Source organism: Gobius niger (assembly GCF_951799975.1).
Source record: "Gobius niger genome assembly, chromosome: 3".
In the NCBI taxonomy this organism is placed as follows: Eukaryota; Metazoa; Chordata; class Actinopteri; order Gobiiformes; family Gobiidae; genus Gobius; species Gobius niger.
The window spans coordinates 25,753,047-25,767,736 of NC_136854.1; the positions used below are offsets into that span (position 1 = coordinate 25,753,047).

General features: G+C 40.4%; 1 protein-coding gene across 1 annotated transcript in view; it reads right to left on the minus strand.

The window, feature by feature from the left end:
- Positions 1-287: 287 nt before the first annotated feature.
- The window catches only part of LOC306961238 (dolichyl-diphosphooligosaccharide--protein glycosyltransferase subunit TUSC3-like), a 51,253-nt gene continuing 36,850 nt past the window's right edge, over positions 288-14,690 (minus strand). The window contains exons 7-10 of the mRNA XM_079553904.1: positions 11,042-11,105; positions 7,805-7,879; positions 2,146-2,236; positions 288-613 (exon numbers count right to left, since the gene is read on the minus strand). Coding sequence (XP_079410030.1) covers positions 598-613; positions 2,146-2,236; positions 7,805-7,879; positions 11,042-11,105 — 246 coding nt within the window. The 3' untranslated portion in view covers positions 288-597. The remainder of the gene's footprint in view (positions 614-2,145; positions 2,237-7,804; positions 7,880-11,041; positions 11,106-14,690) is intronic.

Below are 14,690 nucleotides of genomic sequence, written 5' to 3' on the forward strand. Positions count from 1 at the left end.
TCCCACTGGAAGAGGTTATATAAAAGTCTTCAGAGCTCCAGCCCACTCATTGCAGCAGTAGGCACTGGACGAATTAGAAATGCATGCTTCTCCAGATGACCCTCACTTCTGCAACTGTTCACCTACTGTTTTGCATCAGTGAACAGACTTTTAGAAATAGAGCTCTAGTTCAAATAATAAAAAAACACTACTGTATTTACCCATAAATAAAAGTACCACCAATCAAACCAAAAAATGTGTTTTATTTCATTACATTTTATCATAAAAATGACACGTTTTTTTTTTTTTTTAACAAAAATGTACCACAACACAATGCAATCGCTACTTTACAATAAGCAACAGTATGAAATGGTACAGTAAATAAGAGACTTGAATTTATTCATGAAAAACAGATAAAGATATGCCAGACCGTGAAATAAACCAGAAGCTTTCTTTTCCAGTGTATTAAGAAATAAATTATTTGCAATTCTACTCACAGACAGCCTTAATAAAAGACACACACCATGCACAATGGGCCAACTAGATGCTGCCTTGGCTTCTTTCAACTCCATGATGAGTTCCCTTGCGTCCATCCTTTAGCCTCATCTCTTTTACTTTTCACTTAATAAGAAAGCTGAGGGAGAGAAGGGCACAGAGAAAACAGAGCCAAGGTGATGAGAACAAATGAATGTCAATAAAGATTTATTTTCTCAACAGCAAAACAATCTCAGTGGAGGTCAAACAGACTCTGCCATCAGTGCTTGATGTTACAGATAGCTGCATATCAAGGAATATTCAATCTCTAGAATCATCTGAGTAATAAGCCTTACAGACACGCACTGTTATCAACAATGGTGGAGAGGTGACGGATTATTTTCTTTTTCCTGGTGGAATTTAATTTACTGAATGTAATTGGAAAGCATTATTTATACCCGTCTTGATAGTGTATTTACAGGAGGAGTGAATTCTCATATTTTTTCTCGTTTTTGTGCAGGATCAGAGATTATTTATAGAATACATTACACAGTAGCGAACTGTGTCAAACATGAATTGTCCGTAAAATATTTATATATATTTTAAGGACAAAATATAGACATCCATTGTTATGCTACTCCCGCTGACCTGAAGTTCTGAGCACCAGTTCACGTCCTATGAATGTCCTATGGAGATTAGCTCAGACCCGTTTGAATAATCATATTATCTAAAGATTACTCGGTGGACAGTGAGTTCCTGGTTGATGAACACTTAGCATGTGTTAAATACTTAATGTAAGATGCAGAGGAGACTCCTGTGTTCCTAAAGGTCAGTTTGTTTTGAAGCTGAAGGGTCTAGGAAAATCTCCATAGGAAATGAACAGGACATGAAGTACTGTTGTACCATTGTGCAGCGAGTTAATCTGATTATATTCAATTCCACTTCCACCAAGTCTCCTGTTTTTTTTTTTTTTTTAGAGGTGTTACCGGTATGTGTTGATGACATTTTGACATTTTGTTTGACATGTTAAAAACGTTATTCAGTATTTGTATTTGTATTTACTTTAAACCAAGTTTTTGTTTAGAACATGATTTCGGCAGATCTCATCTTTTGCTGAGGCCAGTGTCTGCAGTTGTTTTGGTGTAATATCCTACAGCTATGGGTGAATTAGATCCAGCCCCTGCAGACCCATAAAGTGCTTTCTGTCGCACATTAAATCTTCTTTATGTAGTGCTGACCTTTACCTCAAAGTGAGCCCAAATTGCTGCTCTCTAAACCTTGGGTTAGTGTCCAAACTTATTTTTGACAAGCTGACCAGCACACATTCTCCGCCATGGTGCTACAGAAACACTCCATATTGCGAGCTTGTCTTGAAGTCTGGAGTCAAAATTGTTTTGTAATGTGTTTATTTGATTGGCCTCCCAAGAAGCGAAAACTTGGCTCTGCTGCGTCTGGCTTTTTGGGAGGGACAGTTACCAATCGAGAAGCTGTCTTAAGATGAAAGCAATAATGGGAACGGATGCTGCGTTGGCCCCACTTTTTGCACAGTGTCTGCAATAACTCTGCAATGACTTTCTGTCAACTGCAGCGATTTTGAGATGCTTTTCAAGCTTTTACATTTATTGAGTTTGAATAAGCGTCGACTAAGCTGCAACGGAACTTGAAAGGACACCTGCAGGTTGCCATGGTTACCTGTAGGGGTATCCGTGGTACTTGGACCTGAAAATGGAGAGCAGGAAGCTGAAGAAAAACACCACCAGGCCGAGGCCCACCAGGCAGATGACTGAAAGAATAAAAAGACAGACGTGGATTATGACCAGGAACCGGCGGATGAAAACATACAAACATCAGGAAACAGATCAGAATATATAAGATAAAAGTGTATGTAGGACAAGTGGTCAGTTTACAATAACACCAGTGTAATTTGTCCTTGAGATGAGATTTCTTTTGTTATGGTGCACTTTGACTAAAAACAGGGATAATGGATCTGCCACTGATAAATGATTACCGTAGGTTCTGCCTCCATCTGATAGGAACACTGCCATTCTTTCTGTATTAATTCTTTGTATTGGTATGCAGGTACAACATTTATGCAACTTACATAAAACTGTCCATAAACAATAAACAAGCTTCAGCGTTTTCAGTGTAATTATTCATGTTTGTTAATTAAAGCAGTACTAGGTAACTTTTCCTTAATAAATCCTTTCCGTAGTCCCTCTGGGGGTAATACAAGTGTTAATGGGATGATTGGGGGGTCTTTCATCTCCCCCTGGGTCGGAGGCCCCAATACACACTAATAGAATCACAAAGAAGAAGCGAACAGGCAAATGGGCAAAGCTAACTGTGGGCTCGCGTCACTTAAACAGTATTTACAGCCAAGTTTAAGTCATAAAAAATATTTCCATTGCGTAATTGGATGTACAATATCCCTCTCTCCCTCTGTCTTTTCTCTCAGCGTACCATTTACTCTCACAAACAATGAGTAAAAAAACGCAACATGCTACGACACCTGCAGTGGCGCTTATGGCCTCTATGGGCATGAGTTACTTAGTACTGCTTTAATCAACATCTAGTTCACAACTACTGGGCTGGGCCCCAAAAGTGGATCCTGCCTTGGCAAACATTTTTGATTATCAGCTTTGTGAGAGTGTGTGAAGAAACATTATATTCTAACTTACTATAACAGGGCCAAACCACAACATGTTTTTATAATGAACTGAAATAAACATTTTGAGAATTACAGTTTCAGAAGATAAAAGAGATGATTAAATTTAAATGTAGACATGGAAATCTCTAATAAAAATGAAAACCGTTAAATTACTCAATTGACTAAAAATGGAAATCCTTAATTTTTCGGGATTAATAATATGTCTGTGTTTCACCCCCCTGAAAAAAAGACACTTTGATAAACACCCGTTTCATTTGACAAGCCATTAACGCCATTAGATCCAATATGCATCTAATCTTTTTACAAAATGTGTCATGTTTTTGCACATCATTTTAGCACACGTTTGCGGAACTGTGACTAAAGCCTATACATACTAATAAACAAATAACTTTGGGACCCACTGGCTTTAACCCTGGAGTCTCTAGTGTCAAAGGCTTCTGTAAAAACAAACTATAAAACAGATAATAAAAACAGATCTCACGGTTTGATCTCACTTCAGACTAAAGGTGCGTTGGTGCTTTAGACTCTTTTGTGAAAGTATTAGCCAGCCTTTTCACACACTTTACCATAATATGCACCTTTATATCTATGATGACTCCACTTTTCTGCTTCCTCATTATCTTTCTTGCTAAACTGCAAATAGTGTTTGTGGCCATTATGATCTTATTTCCTCTGTGGCTAAAATGAAATATACATAGACATGATCTTTAATCTGTGGGGAAAAGTGTGTGTTGGCTAATCTTAGCAAAGCGTTGAGTTAAATTAAACTGTCACCACCCACTGATATTGTTAATCAGGGATTAGGATGAGGGCCTCTCCTGGAGTCCAAACGCTCAAGACATAAGGATGCGTCGAGACTACAGCATCGGAACTACAGTCTGGGAATATGGAGGACCGAATATCACTGTCATTTTGAGTTTGGAAGACATCGTTCATCATCAAAGCGGTTTCTGTGTCGTGACTATGTAAGTGGGCGTGTTTGTTGTGATGCGAGAACGTGTAGTGGAATATGTCACCATCACTCATTGTCGGCTGTGCTTAGCGTGTTCTCATTCTTCATCTCCCAAGCATATAATTTACATGCAAGATCTGAGGGACGCTTAGGCACAAACAACAAACCCCCGTAGTTAGCTGAAACTGTGTGGCGGCAATTGATATGACACTCCAGTCTCAATCCATCACAACAAAGACAGAGGAGGGCCACTCAGCAGTTACTAGCGTTGTAAGAAATGTATGTGTCACATTTGATCAGACTTTTACACAATAGTAGAGAAATACTTTCAGGAAACTTGACTAACTATGGAACTTGGGCAGAAAGTGAATTAAGTCCCTCTGTATTTAATTGCTTATTCACCTAAATGTTTGCAGACAAAATAAATCTTCAAATGTGACTTCTTACACGCGAGTCTTAACCCCTGCCTTAAGCAAGTGCATTGATTCCAGTTCAGCTTTACCCAAGGCCAGAGTAATGCCTCATTTGAACGCTCAGACCTACAAAACAGATCGAGAAGGCTTTTTGTCACTTTTTTGTCTGATTTGTCACTTTTTTGTCTGACTTTCGTCACTTTTTTGTCAGATTTTTGTCACTTTTAGTCTGATTTTCGTCACTTTTTTGTCTGACTTTTATCACTTTTTCGTCCGATTTTTGTCACTTTCGTCCGATTTTAAATCACTTTTTATTACGATTTTCATCACTTTGTCAGATTTTTGTCCCTTTTTTGTCTGACTTTCGTCACTTTTTGTTTTCTATGGTTTTTTAGTCAAGTTTTTTCATCCTCGTTTTCATCTCATTTGTCACTATTTTGACACTTTTTTCAAGAAGCTTTCAGATTTGGTTAAGGTCAAACTTGAGAAAAGGTGCTCGGTTCAGGTGGGGGTTGAGAGGTTAACTGAAGTTGGATATCCTTAAAACAGATATCTGATAATAATACCAAACATAAAATGCTATTATTAATATAAAAAGGGCTTATTTAAAGTTTTCCTGGGCTTGGCTTATGATTCAACACGGGCTGCAAATCCCCTCTATCCCTGTGATACCCTCCTCTACTTGCTCCCCATCAAAACAAACTCCTTGGCTCAATGGATTACCAACTGGAATATCACCACGACGATGGTATTTGTTAGCTTCTTGCTGTTCTGTGGAAGAGGGGAGAACTTTGCAACTGTTTTCCTTTACCATAGGACCCACAACAACAGACTTTACCAGAGATCATCCTTCCCATTACAGTTATAACAATACAATACATTCTGCTGACAGGTCGGATAAAGATTAATTGGTGAGGCTTTGACTGATTGACTTGAGGGAGAGCATTACTCATTACAGCGTTATTCTTCAGAGAGTGCCCCCCCCCCCTTGGCCCCGGGTCTTCCGAGTACACCTTCATGTTTGAGCGGGTGAGGAAGTCTGTGCGTCTTCATTAAGTATAGTGGAATCCATTTCCCAAAGCACATCAATTATGACTGAGTGCTGTCTTAGCATGCATCTTGGGCTAATCAGTACCAAAACCAGACGTGTGCTAAGTATGCTAATACGCTCGGATATTTATGATCACGGCCATACGAAAAATTATTCAAGCTAAATGATTTTCCTCAATGACAAAGGTGGTAATCCCTCTTTTGACTGGGCGACTTGGCGCTCACTAAATCATGATGTATTGGCATTAACAAAAAAAAAACATATGTACAGTCTACCGGCACGGGAAGCCGATAAACATATTAATTTTTAGCCTATACAATTAAGAGGATAAATATGAATAGTTATGATGATGCTAAATGGTTCTTCACGGTAATTCTTTTGAGTAGAAACAGCCTCCGAGACGCATTAACTGACTCAATCTCCGGATACAATTAACCACACCTCATTGTCTTCATGGCTTATAATGGGAATACATCATTTTGGCGAAATATTGTCCAATTAAAAGTGTACTAGGGCTTGTATGACTTTGGTGCAAAAAACAAAACAAAAACATTAATGGCATGGCGATTATCAAGCAATAACAATGCTGGCTTTGTTACATGTGCAAATAAGCTATAGTTAAGTATTTTAGGTTAACAATTTACCTTCCAGATAAACCTACAGACCATTTGTCGGCTCCACAGGGCTAAATTTCCCCGATAAGCCTAGGTCTTATATGAGTTACATGAGATTATTGCGTATACATCTGCTTTTGCTTCGGGTCGGCTATTCTGCAGTGCTCACGATGGGATAAAGAATTATGTGTACTGTATTTTACGGACTACAAGTCGCTCTGGAGTATAAGTCACACTGGCCAAATAATGCATAATGAAGAAGAAAAAAACATAAAAGTCGCTCCGGAGATTAAGTCGCACCAGTCTTGGCAACTACCAGGGCATGGAGGCGTAACTGCACCGCTTACAAGCCTCTCCCGGCAACACGTTGTTCAAGCTCTCATTTGTGAACTCGTTCCTCTAGCTTTTAGCCTGGGATTAGCTTTTTTTGTTTTCTTCATTGCAGTAAGAGTAACCTCCACTTTTCGCCAATCCCTCACAAGTTTCTCGCTCACGGCAAACTTTCTTTATGCTGCTCGATTACCGTTTTTTAAATCTTCAATGGTACAGAAGTAACACATACTGGTACACAAGCCTAGAGCGCCCTCTAGCGGCTGTCAGTGTGAAAAAACAACAACATGTGAAGCTATATATTTTGAGATATAACTCGCACCTGAGTATAAGTCGCAGCCCCAGCCAAACTATGAAAAAAAGTGAGACTTATAGTCTGGAAAACACAGTACGTGGTTTCCCTGACTCTGTTTTACAATGTACTTTATGGTCATTTTCCGGTCTTTTCTTAAGTTGTCTTTAATCCTACTGTTTGTGTAACCTCTTTCCCCCCTCCTTCTGCTTCTGCATATACTCTATAAGTTCATTTATTAGTTGAGTAACTCTCCTCTTACGGAGAAACTGTTTTGTGGAAGCAAATGGCCAACGAAGCAGAAGATCATTTCCTGTAGCTGGCCTCAGCAGGATGGAGGTGGAGCGGAGGATTTAACATGCCGTGATTACACGAGCATTCAATTCTAATCCTCCCTATTACTGACACATGACTTTTCCCCCGGGCCAAGGTTTGTTTGTGCAACTGTGGGAGGGAGGACAAAAGACATTTATCCATCGGGTATAGTGAGATAGATATTAGTACAAGGCAGCATTACATACAACACAAATACCTTTCCTAATACCAATCAATTCCGCACGTATTGTAGCAAAGCAGCTTGTATATTCTGCGCCATTTGCACAATGATATGTCTGATTGCTTTAGCTAAACATTTCTTTTTTTTACCTAAATGACATTCACAAAGCCCTACCTTTAGTAATCACTGACGTACACTTAAGAGCATTTACTGTACAGGTGTTGATTGCACATTCAGCAGCAGTGTGGCTTTTTCACATCACGGAAAACCACAACCATTGAAAGGCGGCAAGTCTCAATCATCGCCAACCCCTCAGTGTCTTGGCAACGTGTAATTCCTCATATTCTTAAGAAACTTGGAATGGCTTTGTAACACAACATGCAGTAATATGCCTGAGTTTGGGCACACATGCTTTGCGTGCCACTGTAAAGTATACAAAACAACATTGTGCCAGTAAAAAAAAAAAATCTGTAAAAGTTCACAAAGGCCCATTTAAGTCAAAACAAGAGTTAAGGGTTATTTTCTAAAAACTTACTTCTCCTTTTGCCAACGTCTCCTTTGGAAGTTGCAGCCTCGTTCAGTAGCACCATGCCCATAGTAATGGCAGCATCTGGAGCAGGGCAGTTAAGGAAACATCCATGTAAAGTGAATGACAGGTCGAACATGCGTAGATACAGTTTATTTCTAAAGCTGTATAAACCACCTGGAAAAGGGTCTCTCAGGCAAACTACTGAGGCAAAAGATCACCACAGTGGCAGCTTGTGCGTCTTCATGGGTTATTAACATTCAGCACAAAAAGAATGACAGTCTGTATTGTATTATGGGCCCTGGAAAATAAGGTCAAGGGGTACCCTTCGATGCAAAACTAATAAAAGTCTCGAATTCTGTACAATTCAAATAAATGTGGAGTGGTGAACCTTTAACCTCGGAGGAATACATCAGAGTAATGATTTATTCAGTGGCATTTTTAAGCACCTCACAGAGTGTTCAAAACCCTGGGAATATTATGCACCAAGAAAATGAATGAATGCCGGGATCAATGCAGTGAATTAATTCATTCGAAAGATTGATAAATATGAACTAATATACAAGACATTTCAAAGGACAAAAATGTCTATGCATGCCCGCAGGTCTCTTTTCCTACCCGTGTCTCTGTCAATATTGGACCTTGAGGCTGAAATAAAGCTGATAAAGAGTGGTTTAAATTTGAGTTGGTGGGCCCCTACATTTTATGGTGGCAACTATTCACATTCGCTGTGGTTTAAAGGTAAAAAAGAATGATGAAGGCTCATGCCGAAACGTTATCATCATTAAAAATTGGACATTGGCTACTTGAGTGTGCGATGCTGTTTTTTGAATCATGGTGGCAACTATTAACATGCCCTCAAACAAATAACGGGTAAAAAGTTCCATGTACTTTCTGTCAGCACATCGTCCAATCATTTTCTCATAAACATGGGCAAAAGTGGTGAAAATATTAAAAATTGTGTGCCAATTTAAATTGACTGTCAGCCAAAAGAATAATGACGGGTTTGCCAATAATTAACACATAGTGGTCAGGGTCAACATTTGGAGATCGTTAGTTTGAAGAATTTCTTTCAAAAACAGCGCTTCTTCATATAGTTACATTGGTCTCTCCATCTGAGGTTATGCCATCACTATCTATTATGTGAAAGCAACCAATTGTATAGACTTAGTGCATTCAGCTAGTAGTGTTGGAGGCACCAGGGTTGTTACTGTTGTTATTAGAAATGTATGTATAAAGCCCACTGATCTAAATGCTCTTGTATATCTTATATCTTATATATTGGGAACACTGCAAAAAGGCTCCCTGTCCTCTGCTCAGAGCTCACCTTTGGAGACGTGAGGGAGAAGGAACGCACTGCACCAAACAAACATTTTGTGCTTTAAATTTCACTATTACATTGCCCATAAAGCTAATCTATACTTCACAGCACACCACACAGGCAACACCACATTAAAAAGAAGAACCATCACTACATTTCATTCATTCTGTGGTCCTCCAGTCTGTGCAGTTAGAAATCCCCTTGTTCGTGTTTCAGCGCTGTGTTTACAAAAAGAAGTCTTTTAGTTTTAGTGAAGCTGCATATGCCACAGACTGGCTGGTGTTCGTGTGGATGTGAGCACGGGTGATGCTCTGCTCCACTCGGCTGAAAGTCGGTGCTTGATCTACCAGGCACTGACACAAGCCACAGGTCGGCCATTACAAACCAAGTCCAGCTTTTTAAAATTCCTCCGCCGTCATTCAGCCATTAAAGGATAAAAACAAAACGTTGATTGGGTGTTTTGGCTCGGCGGCGATGGGGTGTCATTTCAAACACAGTTCGTTGGCTCTCACTGTGTGATTGATTTAAAGCCGCTTTGTCCATTCAGATGCACTGAAGTCGTCTTGGCCCTGGGGACATATAAACCCAGGCTTCTGATTGGCTGGAGGGTCTGCTTATGTTAGGTTGTGCTGCCTGTTGTTTTGTATGGACAAGAGGCTGCAGAAGTGAACCTGAAGGCAAAGGCAACACCAGGCAAAACATCTGATTGGATGACAATATAATGTTATAAAATATAGCATTTTAAGCCATTTCAAACAATATTAGGATATAAAATAAAATACATTTTAGTCATTCTGAAATTAAGCCAGCAGAGAAGGCCTTGCTGACCTTGACTGCATGCCACGGATTCTTATTCTAAATATTTTTTATCTCATCTCAAATGTTAATGCTGCAACACGTTTTATCTGCAGACTAAAATATCTATTACGCCGGTCTTCTAATGGTAAACAGTGTATTCTGCCTCCACACGTGGATATGAGCAAGAGTAAACAAGGTTAGCACCATGGGGAGCGCTGCTCTGGTGGTCATAACGTATTTACACCTCCTGCAGAGAGAACAAGGGCAGGGGCCTTTCAGCAGGTGTGCCTTTCATTTAGATGTAATCAGATGGGCAAAAAAAAACAACAAAAGAAAAAAAAAGAGCCTAAAATATTACCGTGCAGCAGGTGCGACCTTGGACCCACTATTTCCCATGGGTGCGCAGCACAACAGCTATACCAATGGACGCTATCATTTCCCGCTCGCGTACAAAAGGCAAAGCACCAAACAAACACCGCTAGTGCCAATGTACACAGGCAAACGCACGCAGATGCAGGCTATCATCAGAGCCCCGAGTCTGGAACAAATCAGGCGCGGAGGAAAAAGTTAAAAGAGCACAATCTCGTTTCTTTGTGTTGTCAGTGCCTTTGGTCTGGCAGATTCCCCCGTGGAGCGAGCGGCGAGATGACGCGGCGTTTCATGTTCAAGATGGAGAAGTACGGCTTTCTCACGAGAACACAAACAAGCAGAAAATTGAAACAAATAAACACCATCTTCGCCCCTTTAATGTAATCATTTTATGTATAGATAAAAATATTTCACTACCGCTGACAAAAGGGAAATCTGTGCATGTGCTAAGCTTGAACACAGATTCCCAGTCTTCATTCTGATAATTGTATAGCGCAAAATATATCCGCTACAACTTATTTCTTTGTAAATAGCTGGCAGATAGTTTTTTCTTTTTTTTTTTGTGTGGGGCTTTATGTAACCCCTGTCAGCAGCGTTTCGTACGCTCAAAGATAAGAGCTGAATCACTGCTTAAGATTTGAAACATGAAATACTGCAGCTAAGGTGGTACGCAATTTAGTTTCTGCTCGTTTAAAGCTGATGTGCCACCCAGATAAAGCAAATTCAACAGTTGTGAACCTACAGTGGTGGAAGGATACTCAGGAGGAGGATGATGTGAGATTCTGCCACGAATTGAGCCTGGCTGCTTCCATGAATGTAACTCTAGAAGGAAGAGAAAGAGACAAATGTTAGCACAACACAGCTGGCTCTAATTATGAAAACAACATTAGTGATATTAGCAGGGAAGAGCAGAAATGGTGGAGATGAGCGTGTAAAAAAATAAATTACAGACAGTATGTGTGTAGAAGAAGAAGAAGAAGAAGAAGAAGAAGCGCCTTTCACAGACATATTGTCACAAAGCGCTTTACATGAGACAGTTGTACATTCACTCCATACTTGGTGGTGGAAAGCTACGTTTGTAGCTTCAGTTTCCCCTGGGGGAGACTGTCAGAAGCGCTTTCGCGACTACACACGTCTGCGCCAACGGACCCTCTGACCACCACCATTCACTCTCACACATCATTCATCCTGGCCTATTGTGCATGTTTTTAGTGGTAGGGGAAACCGGAGTGCCCGGAGGAAACCTACGCAGACACGGGGAGAACATGCAAACTCCACACAGAAAGGCCCTGTGCAGGTGGGAATCGAACCCGGACCTTCTAGCTGTGAAGCGAGAGCACTAACCGCTGCGCTACCGTGCCGCCGTGTAGTGCTGGGCTACAACGGAAAGAACTTGTTGAAATGCTGTTTGAGTGTGGTCCTTTATTAACTACATTGGAGATAAACATTAGATAATAAAATCAATATATGTATTACTAATAATGAAAATAAACAAGTAATAAACCAGAGTCAAATCTGAACTAAATCAAGTCTCGTCTAGTGTTTCTGATAACATTTTCCCGTGATGTCTAAGACATTTTAAAGCTGGATCTAGATCTGCATACCACCAGAAGAACCTTCCTCAAAATAGAGTATTTCTGACCACAGTAAAAGGAAGGGAGTTGTGGAGAGCATCGGTTTAGCAAATTGCTCAGGTAAGTGTGCCCATTGTGAGTCATAAAGCTTTCTTCCACTTGGCATGTAGGCGGAACTGCAACTTTCGAGAGTGGGCAGAGAGGTCATTGCAACTCGACAGCACACTTATTCAAACGAGAGCCTATAACCTGAATGTTCTGGCGCACTGCAACTAATGTGATTGTCTGTACAATATGAACTAATGATATGTGAAGACCGTATGTTCAATCTTTCTTTCTCATCTGCTGATGACCAACCATCACCTCCTCTTTCACTTCATTCATAACACCTTGGCCTCATCCTTCATCTTTCCTCTAGACAAAAGGTCGAGTAGTTACGATCCAATTATAACCACCACTCGTCCAGACTGTCTCAATGCATTAATCAGTCAGGATTTTGAACTGGTTTACAGCGCCGTCTGCAGCCACTGTAACAGTAAAAGGGTTTACTTGCATGTAACGGCAGGCTAGTGCCGTGAAGGGCTTCAAACATGCAGATCGAGGGGCTGTAGAAGAAGAAATGACCGGGAAAGTGAACAGGATTGAAATACTACATGGTATTTTTATGAGGGAACATCATAATAACATGATTACCCATAAGTAGAAGTTATTCTGTTGGGCTTTTGTCATTAGTAGGGGTCAGAAGAGAATCCCGCTTTGCACTCGCCTCCCCTAACCTTGCATTCCCCCTTCACCCAAGCCCCTCACTCCCCCTCAGCAGATATTTATCAAAGTAAACAAATTGATACTTACATTTATTTGCTATTTTAGAGTGCTTAAGTTTTATATCCCACACTCTCTGAATGCCTCGTAAGCCTCCAGTCTAGTTTTAACAGCTGATACAGAGGCAAAATTGACCAGACAATTCCCCGTCATTGGATTAATAAACAAACGGACTTGGACATTTCATGCGGATTTAAGCTGCTACAGAACAGGCCAGTCAGATGAATATGCAGTTCACAATTTTCTGTGAACTACTTTCATAATACTTATGCTGGCTTCGGATTCTGCTGCCAACATTTCCACTTATTTTGCGTTCCCAACACGGGTCTGTGTTCATACGGTGTGGTGGCAGGTGACAGGTGTGTTCGGGGTGCACTGTGAGGCAAGGGAGGTGCAGAACTCGTCTCTGCCCTGACAAAGTTAGGATGCAACAGTGCCAGGTCAGCTTGACATTACATGGCATAAAGATACACATTGGGACATAATAACAGAACAGTACAAGTCACTGGTCAGAGATGCTATACCACTCAGCCGCTGCTGCCCATAACTTAATGAAGAAAATGAATATTTCCACTATCTTTAAACCATGCACAGATCTTACCACCTTTTTATGCTCATAATTCATTTATAGCAAAACACATGTGACAATGTCCTCCACCGATTTCCACCTGCTAATCTAAAATTATTCCGACTATAACAAAAAAAATTTTAAGCAAACTTTAGCAAAACCTCATACTTAATTGCCATCCTGAACCCCCCACTTGTGTGTGTGTGTTAAATGACTAAAAGGGAAAGACAACGTGGAACTCCTCCTGTGGAAATAAGATAAAAGAACGTTACATTGTGCATTATTGTAGCTCTCCAGATTATTAGCGTCTAGGTCCGTGCCGCAGCCCTTTCCACTTGACTGCGCGACTCTTCATTTCGCTCCAATCAGACGGGAATAGGAATGGGGAGATGAATAGAGAATGACAAAGAGGGAGGAGTAGAGGGTGGACAGCTCTTTCTTGCTTCAGCGGAGAGAAATGAAGAGTTTTGCACTTGAAAGACGACAACAGCCGAAATAGATCCCTTTGTCTTCACAAGGAACCTGTAGTTTAGAATTAGCGGGGCTATTTTGAATCTTGATCTGTCCTGTCACGGGTTCACCTAGATAAAGTAATTTGAAACATAAAAGTGACCTGAATGAATGAACAAACCAAGTCACTTGTACTTTTTTTTTTTTTAAAGGTCTCTTCCTCATCAACTTTATGCAATTACGTTCCATTATCATGAACTGTAAGGTTTTACCTCTACTTGGACATGCAAAGATGGATAACATTAGCGCTGGATTATTGCGTTTTATTTGATTTATGTGTTTTTGGGTGTAATTCTGGATTCTGTTTGATCTGACCAGTGACTTAATGAACACACCAGTGTAGTTGCCACGACTGCAACTACATACAAAGTTCAGAGACATGTGCAATCACAGATCAAGCAACCGGCAGAAACTATAGTGTGAAAAAAATATTGAGTCCAGAAACAACACCAAAGTGATATTACCATAAAACATACTAACAGCCTTGTTCATTTCCCCAGCTTTGCTTGTTATAATGCTAAATATGCAAGATGAACTGTGGAGAGAGAGCACCACCAGGAGCTGTGCGTGGGGAAGAAAAATTTCTCAATCCGAGGCCAGGCACTTCCAATTAATCTGATGGATTAGAATGCAGGCTTCAATTCATTAGTGTGCTGTGCTTCGGTGTGTAAAACTAGGTGTGCAGCACTGAGAGTTTATTTGTGAATGAGGTTTTGTTTGTGTGTCCATTAGGTGCACAGGGGGTGGTCCACAGCAGCTGGCTAACCTCAGGAGAGGTGAATCTAAAGCGCAAACTTACGACTGATGCAGTAACTTTGGTTCTGTTGTAGTCAAAGATCCCTTAGAAGCATTTGTTCATTAATCTATCCACAGTTATGTTTTTAGTCATGTTTTCTCTTCCAGATCAGTCTTATAATGGAACAAACGTAATAC